Here is a 13398-nt window from a genome sequence, read left to right as displayed (position 1 = left end):
AGTTTGTTCTGGGTATAAGCTTTCGTCCACATGCACACTTCTTCAGATACACTGAAGTCACCCAACCCTTATATATAGTGGGAGGGTGGTGTGGGATTTTTTTTTCTCAGAAGGGTAGCAGGAAATGGGTGGTTGACTCAATGACTGTTAATGACTGCAGTTAGTCCTACAGGAAAAAGCAAGTGATGTTGTTGTTGTTGTTTAGTCGTGTCCGACTCTTCCTGACCCCATGGACCATAGCACGCCAGGCACTCCTGTCTTGCACTGCCTCCCGCAGTTTGGTCAAACTCATGTTGGTAGCTTTGAAAACACTGTCCAACCATCTTGTCCTCTGTCGTCCCCTTCTTCTTGTGCCCCCAATCTTTCCCAGCATCAGGGTCTTTTCCAGGGAGTATTCTCTTCTCATGAGGTGGCCAAAGTATTGGAGCCTCAGCTTCAGGATCTGTCCTTCCAGTGAGCACTCAGGGCTGATTTCCTTCAGAATGGATAGGTTTGATCTTCTTGCAGTCCATGGGACTCTCAAGAGTCTCCTCCAGCACCATAATTCAATAGCATAATAAAACATTAAACATTTTTTAAACAAAATCCCTCTACAGGGCTGCCTTCACATGTCTTCTTCACCCAAGCTGTTCCTTCACATGCCCAGGTTCAGCATTTCCCATAATGTCTCAACCAGCAAGTTGTGGCTAAGGACTCCCCTCAAACTAGGATATGACCTGAATTGAATCCCAAACAGAGCAAGGGAGGTCATGTCCGGCAGCATGAGTCTTCCTCCCATCTCTAAGCCTCACTCATGAGGGAGAAGGAAGAAAAGCTGGAGCTGCTGGACTCAATAATAAAAAAAATGTTTTACACCCCCTCCAGAAGCTATTCCTGCACAGATAGGAAAGGGCAAGACCCGGCCATGTGCTTAAAACAAATATGTCATATTTTGTGTCTTCTTCATTATGTGGGTATGTAGGAAACGATTCTTCTGACATTCCACAGTCGATACCTGGAGATCAGTAGTCTTTTTCTTCCCTCTCTCTTCAGTTGGAGTTTTTGCGTTACTAATGGCTATCCAGATGGCTCAATGGGCCCGAAAGAAGCACCAACTCTACCTGAAGAAGGGCACTACGTACAGGTGGAGAAAAAGAGCCATGATTCCATTCATACTGTAAATGCAAGCAGAAACGGCCTGTGAGGATCCAGCATGAAAAGTACAAAAAGAAACAACAGCATAAATTTTGATTTGTTTCGTTATGGAATGGGATGCAGTAGACTTGCTTTCAGACACACCTACATTAAAGTGTTTTGTTTAAGTGAAATGCAAATATCGGGCCCAGGATCCAAAGCATTATTTTAAGTTAACAGAGAGCACATACTATACATACAAAATGTCACGTGGTCCGTCTTTGCCATCTCCAGCTCAAAAGAGTCGTCAGGAGCAGGTTAGGCAGTTTCTGCCCCTAGAGCCACTGCTAACAGGAATTTATAACACTGGACACAATGCACCAATGTTCTGACACTGTGGACTTCTTTGTGTGTAACATTAATTGTAAAAAAGGGACCTTGTTCCCCCTGTGGACACCCCCTCCATCTGCAGGTGCCGCGTTGGATACAAAAATAATAATTTATGTATACCCAACTCATCCGGCAGGGTTTCCCCAGTTGCTCTGGGTGGCTCCCAACAGATTAAAAACAGAATAAAACATCAAACATTAAAAACTTCCCTAAACAGGGCTGCCTTCAGATGTCTTCTAAATGTCAAATAGTTGTTTATTTCCTTGACACCTGAAGGGAGGGTGTTCCACAGGGTGGGTGCCACTACCGAGAAGGCCCTCTGCCTGGTTCCCTGTAGCTTTGCTTCTCTCAATGAGGGAACCGCCAGAAGGCCCTCGGTGCTGGACCTCAGTGCCCGGGCTGAACAATGGAGGTGGAGATGCTCCTTCAGGTATACTGGACCGAGGCCGTTTAGGGCTTTAAAGGTCAGCACCAACACTTTGAATTGTGCTCGGAAACGTACTGGGAGCCAATGTAGGTCTTTCAAGACTGGTGTTATGTGGCTAGAATCTCACATGCAGACCAGGTTCTGGTTCCCCCCCCCCCCAACCGAACCATAGGCATGAATCTAGAAATAAATCAAGAACACAGACAGATTTGTATGACACACACAAAATCATGTTTTAGTTTGCTTGTGCAGTACATGGCACATGTGCCTTGTGTCTGTGTGTGTAATGGTAAGCCCACTGGAGGGGGGAATAGGCCTGTATAGGGTTTTTTGATACCCAGTGTAATAACTCTTCAGCTTAAACCAACAAAGCTAAGGCTTTGTTTAATATTGCCTTGCTTAGGAGATAAATCCCACTCTCTTGAATGTACGTGTAACATGCTTTGTGTCAGGATACATGTTGCTTAATACATAGTCACTGAGCTTCACAGCTGCAAATACATATCTTTGCAAGTTCTAAACATGGCAATGTTTCCATGCAATTATTTCGTTTACTGTCCACCAGAAACAAGGTAAGGTTCATATAAGAATCTTGCTTGAATGGATTACAGACTTCTTATTCTTTCGGGGTTTGGAATTAATTTGCCTCTTCTGATTAGGTGACTCTTGAATGAATGAGCAGATGCAAAGCCATTGTCTGAATTAGTAATTAAATAGTAATTGTGATTAAATACGCTTCTGTTCCCAAGTTATTATGGAATTAGATGACAGGAAATGGATGGATTAAATTAGTTTAAACTTAGCAGACTAAGTAAAACTTTTTATTATCAAATGCATCGATAATCTATCTAATATAGTTCAATTGTATCAATAACATATTCATTATTTTCTTTATTATGGTACTTATTCTTAAAATTGTACAGGAGTTTTAAATAAAAAATGCTATTTTTTGAAAGCTGTGTGCAACATGCATTCTTAAAGCTTTTGACATGCATGGAAGACATCCATCAATACCTGCCCTCCTCTCCCAAAACAGTTGTTGTTGTTTAGTCGTTTAGTCGTGTCCGACTCTTCGTGACCCCATGGACCATAGCACGCCAGGCACTCCTGTCTTGCACTGCCTCCCGTAGTTTGGTCAAACTCATGTTCGTAGCTTCGAGAACACTGTCCAACCATCTCGTCCTCTGTCGTCCCCTTCTCCTAGTGCCCTCAATCTTTCCCAACATCAGAGTCTTTTCCAAGGATTCTTCTCTTCTCATGAGGTGGCCAAAGTATTGGAGCCTCAGCTTCACGATCTGTCCTTCCAGGGAGCACTCAGGGCTGATTTCCTTAAGAATTGATAGGTTTGATCTTCTTGCAGTCCATGGGACTCTCAAGAGTCTCCTCCAGCACCAAAACAGTTACTCAGGACCAGTTGCCAAAATGACTTCAACTGGATCCAAGTCCATGTGCTTGCTTGTGGCAAATGTTATTTCTAGAGTGTCCTCCTAGACTGAATAACTGAGAAAACAATTGTAGTTATGGAGAGATGTAATTCTAGTCAAGAGGTTTGGCTTTCAACACCTGAAAGTAGTGCCAAACGGTTCTCTATGAAGAGAACAACAGACTGCAAGCCTCTTGGATCATCCTGTTGGAGGGCAGGAGAGATTCATGAAGTCCCCAGACCCTCTGAGATCTAGAAATGCTGCTGCTGCTGCCTGAGTTCATTATTTTAATCGGTTCTGCTGTTATTGTACAGTGGTACCTCGCAAGACGAATGCCCTGCAAGACGAATTTTTCACAAGACGATTGAGTCTTGTGATCTGAAGGTGACTTGAAAGACAAATTCGTTTTACTAAAATTCCCATAGTGGTTTCCCATAGGAATGCATTGAAATTTAATTAATGCGTTCCTATGGGCAAAAAAAGAAATTTCAGTGCATTCCTATGGGAAACCGCGATTCGCAAGACGAATTTTTCGCAAAACGAATTGACTCGCGGAACGAATTAAATCCATCTTGCGAGGCACCACTGTACTTTTTAAAAAAGAAAGAAAGGAAAGCAAGGTAAACGGTTTTAAAATCTAAATAACTAACTGCCACTCCAGCTGAAATACAAGTAAGTTAACAGTACCCTCTAGTGGCTAAAATTTATACACTACGCACGCACACACACACACACTTATTACAATGGATAGGATGAACAAAATCTGTTTACGAAAACTAATTCCTTCCCAACCTTGTGCACAATGTGAATTTACAAAGATCTGTATTGCATTGCACACCGCCCTGATATTTCACGTTACAGTAGTATTGATATGCTTTTATAAATAATAAACCAACAGATAACACTGCAACTGATCCACCTGTGTGTCTGTCTACCTGCCTCACACCTGACACTAAATTGTGACATCAGGTGTGTGTGTGTGTGTGTAGGGGCAGCTGAACATAGTTTGTGGGCCCAATTGAGACCGGTGCCAAAGGTCCAGTATATTTCCAATATAAAATGACATATAATCTGATATAATATGTGTGTCAGTGGAGGATTTGTATTGGATCAGCTGCACACAATTAAATTCACTTGTCTCATAAAATAAATACACTGCTTGATTGTAAAACAACAACACTGCAAAGCAGTTTACATAAGATGCACCTGTCGTTCCTCTGCCTACCTTTGTGATAAACCATGTTTACTGAAATATCACAGACATTGGCCTGTTGTCCCTTTATTCCTTTTCCCCTTCTGTTATCAGCCCTACTGACTCTAAGGGTGTCATCCAGACTTGCCCGTGCCCCACCGCTTTCCCCCAAGGAAACCTGATCTTTACCATTGAATCAGAGCAAACGTCAGAGGGGTTTTCTCTCTGGACTGACGTTTGCCATGATTTATCGCCAAAGAGCAGATTTTCCCAGGGAAAGCAGAGGGGCAAGGACAAGGCTGCTAGGACCCATGCCTAGAAATTGAGAGACAAGCGGAAAACCGTTCAGACCTGTGAAGCAAAAGTCTGAGTGAGCTCTCAGTTTAAAGATCCCAACCCAACTCTCTCCTTCTAGTGATATACGCATATAGACCAGGGGCAAAGGAAGGGGGAGCGGTGGGGGTGGTGCGCCCTGGGTGTCACCTCTGAGGGGAGTGACTAAATGCTGGGCGGCACTCACCGCAGGCATAGCTACCAAGTCTCCCGTTTTCCCCGGGAAATCCCCATTTTTCCAGCTGTTCCTAGCTGAAAAAACAGATTTTTTTGTTTCCCCCCGGTTTATTCTGGTGTGGCGGCCATTTTGGAACTGGGCAGAGCATGCTCAGAAGCGACTTTTGATGCTGCTCTGCCCAGTTCCAAAATGGCTGCAATGTGACTTCTGGCACGGCGGCCATTTTGGAACTGGGCAGAACAGCATCAAAATCACTTTTGAGCATGCTCCGCCCAGTTCCAAAATGGCGGCAGCGCTACTTCCGGCCTGCTATTTCCGGCCCTGTCCCTTATTTCTCTGACAGCAACTTGGCAGGTATGACCGCATGACCTTAGCGCACCCGAGCCACACGTCTCTCCTGGGAGTGGCCCGGTGGGTTGGGCGGCCACAGGCTCCACGGGGCCCCAAACGGTCCGCCTGCTGCCTCTCCCTCAGCTTTAGGGAGGCTGGATGGGAGGAGGCAGGCAGACTCCTTGGAGACCCTGGCGTCCTGCCCTGGCTCGCCCCACCCTGGTGGGCAGCTGGCCTTGCCCCTGGGCACAGGGATCAGGGCGCAGCGCCTCATCCGCTTGCTCCGCTGCTGATACAGACAACAGGGTTGCATCCCCTTTAAAGTTTTTTTTCAAAAAGCAGGAGTGATCATAGGCTCAAAATGTTCCTATGGAGTGGCCTATTTTTGCTTTGGTAACATTTACTTGGGCTATGTTGCATATCGGATAACCTTTGGACACTGTTCAAAAACTAGATTAACAACTTTTGTTTTTTTTAATAAAAAAAAAACCCAGAAGACTTTCTATTAGGAATTACAGGTACCGAGATACCAAAGGGCCAGAAAAGACTGTTTATGTATGTGACAACAGCTGCATGGATGCTATTAGCCCAGAGACAGAAGGAAGAAACAACCCCGGCCAGAGAAGAACGGCAAACCAAGTTGATGGACTATGCTGAAATGGCAAAATTAACTGGGAATCTCAGAAATAAAAGAAGACAAGAACTTTAAAAAGAAGAAGGGGGAAACTTACAATTTATTTATGAGACCATTGTAATCAGGTTAAAACATTAGCAGGATTTTAATCACACTTTTAAAGTAATGGAAAGTATGGATAATTTGGAAGGATAAAATTTGGATAAATATTGATATGCAGTTGTAAATATTGTCAGTAAGACCCATGGAAGGGATGGGGGGAAGTCAGGAGATTCAGAGTAATCTCGATATTTGGATCTTGAATTGTTTTTTGTTGTATGTTTATCTTCTGTATGTATGTATGTATATATATATATATATATATATATATATATATATATATATATATATATATATATATATATGTAGAAGGGCCATGTTTGTTATAGTCCATTTTTCTTGGAAACCGCTTGACCGATTCCGCTCAAATTTGGACACAATGTTCCTTGCCAATACGAGACTGTTTGCAGAAGCTTATATTGTTAAGATCCCACCCATAACACACCCAAAACGTGGTTTTCTCTTTTTTAAAAAGGCAAAATATACCGCCCTCAAGTGGACATCAAAGGAACAGACAGCAAATATTGCCATAATCTCGCCCGCTCCTCTTCTTCCTCCTCCTCCTAGCCTGAAGCCTTTGCAGACTAGGCTGAATGGAGGTACCGACTCGCCTGCATGGGGGTTGGGAGGAGGAGGGGACGGGATGTAGGTCGGGACAGAGTTGGGGGATTCACAGGGATGAGCCGGAGGGGGGGGGACAGAATAGCCTTTACAGACTAGGCCGAATGGAGGTACTGACTCGCCTGGGTGGGGTTTGGGGGAAGGGGGAGTTGGGGGATTCACAGGGATGAGCTGGGGGGGAGGAACAGAATAGGTCAGGCATCCCCAAACTGCGGCCCTCCAGATGTTTTGGCCTACAACTTCCATGATCCCTAGCTAAGAGGACCAGTGGTCAGGGATGATGGGAATTGTAGTCCAAAACATCTGGAGGGCCGAAGTTTGGGGATGCCTGGAATAGGTCATGGATCAGGACAGGGTGGGGGCAGTCACAGGGATTAGCCACTGCAATGCGTGGCAGGGCCAGCTAGTGTGTGTGTGTGTGTGTGTGATCAAATTTTAAAAAAGACAAAAACTACATTTAGCTCAAACTACAGCTGACCAGCTGTTAACTGGGACCAGTCACCAGGAACATCGGCTACCTTCATAACCCTGTATGGCTGGGCTCCTGGGCACCTGAAGGAATGCCTATTTCCATTCCAATGTCAGTTCAGGTGAGTTTTGACATGCCTTCTCCAGGTGCCCTCATCATCTGTGGTGAAGCAGGTAACAGCTGAAGGGTGTAGTTTCTTGGCTGTCATGCTGGTTTATGAATGCCCGGCCCAATGAAACTTACCTGGTGCCAGGTGCAGCAATAAAAACTGCTAGCACATTTGCAAAGCTAAGTAGGGTCCAGTATGGTTTCAACCTGGAGGGGGATCCATTTATTGAGATTCCTGAATTGCAGGGGGTTGAACCAGATGACATTCAGAGACCCTTCTACAATTCTATGATTCTATGAGGTCATGCTCTCTTAAGCAGTAAGTGAAGAACTTTCTTCCCCCTATTTTTAAAACAATTTTCACTCCTATTGTCTTTTTATGTTGCTATTTGCTGTTTTATTCTCTGTTGTTTAGTTATTATTTTGCTGTTTGGTTTTATTGCTTTATTTTCTAACGGTCTGGGATATAGATGGCTTGACAGGTAAGATATAAAAGTGTAAAACACTAAATAATAACTAAATGATAGAATGAAATAAAAATAAAAAAATCCTTCCAATAGCACCTTAGAGACCAACTAAGTTTGTCATTGGTATGAGCTTTCGTGTGCATGCACACTTCATCAGATACACTGAAACAGAAGTCACCAGACCCTTATGTATAGTCAGAGGGTGGGGGGGTGATGGGAATGGGTGATGGGCTGATAGGAGTGGTAAACCTGTTGATGACTGTTAACGACTGTTAATGACTGCAATTGGTCTTGCAGGAAAAAGCAAGGGCTGAGGTGCTAAAGAAAGCTTGGTTGTGTATAATGAGATAAGAATCCTATGTCTCTGTTCATACCAGGTGTCTCCATGGTTTTAAGCTTGGTAATGAGTTGCAATTCAGCAACTTCTCTTTCTAGTCTGTTTCTGATTTTTTTCTGTAATAAAATAGCTGCTTTGAGATCTTGTATAGAATATCCTGGGAGATTGAAGTGTTCTCCTACTGGTTTCTCTGTCTTGTGATTCCTGGTGTCAGATTTATGTCCATTTATCCTTTGGCGTAGGGTTTGGCCTGTTTGTCCAATATAGAGAGCTGAAGGGCACTGTTGGCATTTGATGGCATACACAATGTTAGAAGATGAGCAATTAAATAGTCCTGAGATGGTATGTTTGATGTTGTTGGGGCCAGTGATGGTGTTGTCCAGGTGTATGTGGCAGCAAAGTTGGCATCTGGGTTTATTGCAGGCTCTGGTACCAGTGTCCGTGTTAAGTCTGGTGGTGGTATTATTGTGGGTGAGGAGTTGTTTAAGATTGGGTGGCTGTCTGTAGGCAATGAAAGGTCTTCCTCCCAGAGCTTGAGAAAGAGAACTGTCATTGTCTAGGAGAGGTTGTAGATCTCTGATGATGTGCTGTACTGTTTTAGCTTGGGAGCTGTATGTGATGACTAGTGGTGTTCTGTTATTTTCTTTTTTGGGTCTGTCTTGCAGCAGGTTCTCCCTAGGTATCAGTCTGGCCCTGTTGATCTGTTGTTTAACTTCATCAGGTGGATATTTTAGTTCTAAAAAGGTTTGCTGTAGATCTCTTAGGTGAGAGTCTCTGTCTGTAGAGTTGGAACAGATGCGGCTGTAACGTAGGGCCTGGCTGTATACAATTGATTGTTTGGTATGTTTGAGATGGTAGCTAGAAGCATCTAGATATGTTTGTCGGTCAGTTGGTTTTCGGTATAGGGTGGTGCCTATAAGACCATCCTGTATTTTTATAGTAGTGTCCAAAAAGTGTATTTCTTGCATAGATTGGTTCATGTTAAGTTGATGGTGGGGTGAAATTCATTGAATGTCTGGTGGAAGGTGTCCAGGGTCTGTTGACCATGTGTCCAGATAATAAAAATATTGTCAATGTATCGCAGGTACAAGAGAGGTTTGAGTGGGTAGGAGTTTAGGAAACATTGTTCTAAATCTGCCATGAAGATGTTGGCATACTGTGGGGCCAAACTGTGTCAGACCAACACGGCTACCTACCTGTAACTGATAGAATGAAGGTATTATTCCCCCTGGCAAGTCCTATATGTTGCAATTATATGTGATATTAATGATGACAAACACTTAGCTAGGTTGCCTTGAGAGGAAAAGGATGCATTAATATGGAACTCAATAAAATAGATATATGTTTAATGTTTAAGTGTCATAGAAGCTGGCAGCCACTGGATGTCACTCTTTGAACATAGTTGTTGTAGAAGAAAACCTTGCAAGATTTTAAAAGGGGAGGGAGTAACTAATTACATTCCTGCAGAAGTTCTCTCCTGGAAATACTGGTGTACAGATCAATTAAGGTACTTATTTATTATGTTAATGCCAAGTAGGCAAAAAAGAAAAAAAAGAAAAGTTGGGGTCAGGAGGACAAACTGAAAGAATATATTTTATTGCAGTTGTATAACATCTTCGGGAGTACATTTAATTTGCTGGTATGCTTCAAGATAAACGGTATAAATATTTGGCAGAACCAAGTATCCCCTAAAAGCACTTGTAAGCTTTATGTCGTAAAGCCAGCAGAGGAGGGTTAAACTTGATCTCGTTCAGAACATCATGGTTGTTGGCACCTCTCTGTCTCGGGAGCAAAGTCTTTGGGGCAAAGTCAAACTGTTAGAAGCTTGCCGACTGTGGCTGTAGAGATTGATGTGGGTGAGATGTGTTTGGGGGCAGGCGAAGGTGTCCCGTTGTCCCACTGCAGATGCACCGTCGCCATTTCTTCTCTCTGCGTTCCTCCCAGCAGTGATTCCTCCTCTGGTCACAGCTATGGATACACGACCTGACTCTCTGCAAGGGATTCCCGCACGGCAGGGTTGGTGTTGTCAGCCTTCATGTCTCATTTGAAAGCATCTTTGCAATGCAGAGTTGGTCTGCCAAAGGGCCTGGTGCCTGAAGCTAACTCCTCAAAGAGCACGTCTGTTGGGATCCTGCCATCTTCCATTCTTTGGATGTGACCAAGCCGGTGTAGACATTGCTGAGAATGTCTTGGCACTGCTCTAGCAAAAGCCCTGTCCACTTCAGAAGACCCTTAGATGAACTTCCAGCTGTCCAGGTAAGCCCATGTGAGAATCATAGAATCATAGAGTTGGAAGAGACCACAAGGGCCATCCAGTCCAACCCCCTGCCAAGCAGGAAACACCATCAAAGCATTCTTGACATATGGCTGTCAAGCCTCTGCTTAAAGACCTCCAAAGGAGGAGACTCCACCACACTCCTTGGTAGCAAATTCCACTGCCGAACAGCTCTTACTGTCAGGAAGTTCTTCCTAATGTTTAGGTGGAATCTTCTTTCTTGTAGCTTGAATCCATTGCTCTGTGTCTGCTTCTCTGGAGCAGCAGAAAACAACCTTTCTCCCTCCTCTATACGACATCCTTTTATATATTTGAACATGGCTATCATATCACCCCTTAACCTTCTCTTCTCCAGGCTAAACATACCCAGCTCCCTAAGCCGTTCCTCATAAGGCATCATTTCCAGGCCTTTGACCATTTTGGTTGCCCTCTTCTGGACACGTTCCAGCTTGTCAGTATCCTTCTTGAACTGTGGTGCCCAGAACTGGACACGGTACTCCAGGTGAGGTCTGACCAGAGCAGACTACAGTGGTACTATTACTTCCCTTGATCTAGATGCTATAGAGAAGGTAACATTTGACATATTCTGGTCCCTGATCATTTAGGGGACAGAAGTGGCCAACATGGGTCATGTCCAGACTACATGGGACTACAGTTCCCATAATTCCTGACAGTTGGCCATGCTGGCTGGGACTGATGGGACTTGGAGTTCAAATACATCTGACAAGCATCACAACAGTTATCCTTGATTTAGGGCAGGCATAGGCAAGCTCAGCCCTCCAGATGTTTTGGAACTACAATTCCCATCATCTTTGACCACTGGTCCTGTTAGCTAGGGGTGATGGGAGCTGTAGTCCCAAAACATCTGGAGGGCCGAGTTTGCCTATGCCTGATTTAGGGCCTTAGAAGTTTTTAAAAAGCAACACTACAGCTTTGAACTCGACATGGAAACCAAATCAAATAGTTGGTATAATGCTAGAGTTATATGCTCCAAATATATGGGTGATGGGTTACTGGCTGAGGGCCCATGACTTCAGGAAGACCCTCAAGCAGTGACGTAGGAAGGGGTGTGTGGTGGGTGCGGTTCGCCCGAGGTGTCATCACTGAGGGGGGTGACAAAATGACAAGAATATGTGTTTTTTGGGGGAAATAACTCCCGCACCCACCGCGCCCCTCTTCCTACGCCACTGAAGAAGCACTCTCCCCTTGATCATTTCTAGAAGCCAGAAGCATTACTGCCTCCAACTTTGCAGGCAGAGCACATCTTTGTGGCTAGTAGCCTTTGACAGCCCTCTCCTCCATGAATCTGCCTAATCCAGAGGCGTAACTAGGTGCATAGCTGCCAAGTCTCCCGTATTCCCCGGGAAACCCCCGTTTTCCCAGCTGTTCCCAGCCGAAAAAACGGATTTTTTTGTTTCCCCCCAGTTTATTCTGGCGTGGTGGCCATTTTGGAACTGGGCAGAGCATGCTCAGAAGCGACTTTTGATGCTGCTTTGCCCAGTTCCAAAATGGCTGCAGCACGATTTCAGGTGCGGTGGCCATTTTGGAACAGGGCAGAGCAGCATCAAAAGTCACTTCTGAGCATGCTCTGCCCAGTTCCAAAATGGCGACAGCGCTACTTCCGGTCTGCTACTTTCGGTCCAGTCCCTTATTTCTCAGGCCAGAACTTGGCAGGTATGGCTAGGTGGCGCCATACCATGGGGCCTGCAGAGTGTCTGAGCCATGTGTCTCTCCTGAGGGGGAGGCATTGGGCGGACTGCCTGCAAGCTCCGTGCTGCTTTTTCAAACAGCTCGGGGCTTGCGTCTGCCCACCATCCCAGCTGCCCTACAGCTGAGGGGGAGGCTGCGGAGAGGCTCCACACAGCGTGCCCTGCCTTGGCTTGCCCCACCCCCATGGGCAGCTCACTCCACCCCTGGCTGCAGGGCGCGTGCACCGCCCCAGGCACCCAAGCAATTTGCTACGCCGCTGCCCGCAAGACTCATAATAACGCACCACCGACATCCCCACCACCACTCAACCATGTGCAACAGTTTTCTTTCTTCACCCTATAAAAGGGCTTTGTGTGCCCAGGCAAGGCAATCAGCCTTCTTTATGGTCCAATCGCCGAAGAATTATGGTGAGCTGGAGGAGACTCTTGAGAGTCTCATGGACTGCAAGAAGGTCAAACCTATCTCAGGGTGGTTCACAACATAAGATCACAGTATAAAGAGCACAAAACACATAAATTCATCAAGTGCATCCGTAGCAAATGATTGGGGAGGATGCGGCACATGTGGAATTTCTGCCCAGTCATTAACCACAAGGGTTGCTGTTATGCGGGAGCAATGAGCTGCAGATGGAATGCAACTCCAGACTGGATTATGCAAGGAATCACGTAACAAATTGGAGCATGCTAGAACACAATGCCCTGCAACGTAATTGTCCATGGAGATAAGTGTCTTAGTTTTGCCACCTTGTCAATTATCCTATGTGAATTGGAGGATATCTCTGAAGGGAGAGGGCCCCTGAACTCCTGGAAGGGGGGGGGAGTCATTTGTCAAAAAGGGCAAATGAAGCCTGTTAAGATCAAGAAAAGGCAACAATGAAGCAAGGAATTGGAAAACTGAAGATATACCCATGGTGGACGACTGACAGATGAAGCTGATAGAAATCATGGAACTGTCCGAGCTGACTGGGAGACTCCGGGACCAGGGGGAAGAATTGGTGAAAGAAGATTGGAAGAAATTTAAAGTTTATTTAGAGAAGAATTGTAAGATTAGCAGTATTTAGCTAAAGGTTTGGAAGTAAAAGGAGGTGGTAGAAGAGTGTTTGTTAAGTGTATTGCATATTAAGATTTAGTTAAGTGTTATTATGGTATTGAATTTTTAAGATTTAATTAGACTAGAATTATATTTTGAGATAAGTATAAGAGATTTATTGTATTGATAAGGTATTAAGAGAATTAATAGGTTTAGATAATTATTAAAAAGATTGGAATCAAGATTTGGAAAGTACTAAGGA

The 13398-nt window shown here is 44.7% G+C and overlaps 1 protein-coding gene across 2 annotated transcripts in view; it reads left to right on the top strand.

The window, feature by feature from the left end:
• The window catches only part of TECRL (trans-2,3-enoyl-CoA reductase like), a 30397-nt gene extending 26135 nt beyond the window's left edge, over nucleotides 1–4262 (top strand). Inside the window, exon 12 of one of the 2 annotated variants that reach the window (XM_035136430.3) lies at nucleotides 1033–4262. In XM_035136430.3, coding sequence (XP_034992321.3) covers nucleotides 1033–1160 — 128 coding nt within the window. In that variant the 3' untranslated portion in view covers nucleotides 1161–4262. The remainder of the gene's footprint in view (nucleotides 1–1032) is intronic. The other variant, XM_060282228.2, reaches the window with a different exon arrangement.
• Nucleotides 4263–13398: the final 9136 nt, after the last annotated feature.

The sequence above is a fragment of the Zootoca vivipara genome, chromosome 12, assembly GCF_965207765.1.
Source record: "Zootoca vivipara chromosome 12, rZooViv2.hap1.1, whole genome shotgun sequence".
Lineage (NCBI taxonomy): Eukaryota > Metazoa > Chordata > Lepidosauria > Squamata > Lacertidae > Zootoca > Zootoca vivipara.
This window is presented reverse-complemented; position numbering and strand designations above follow the sequence as displayed.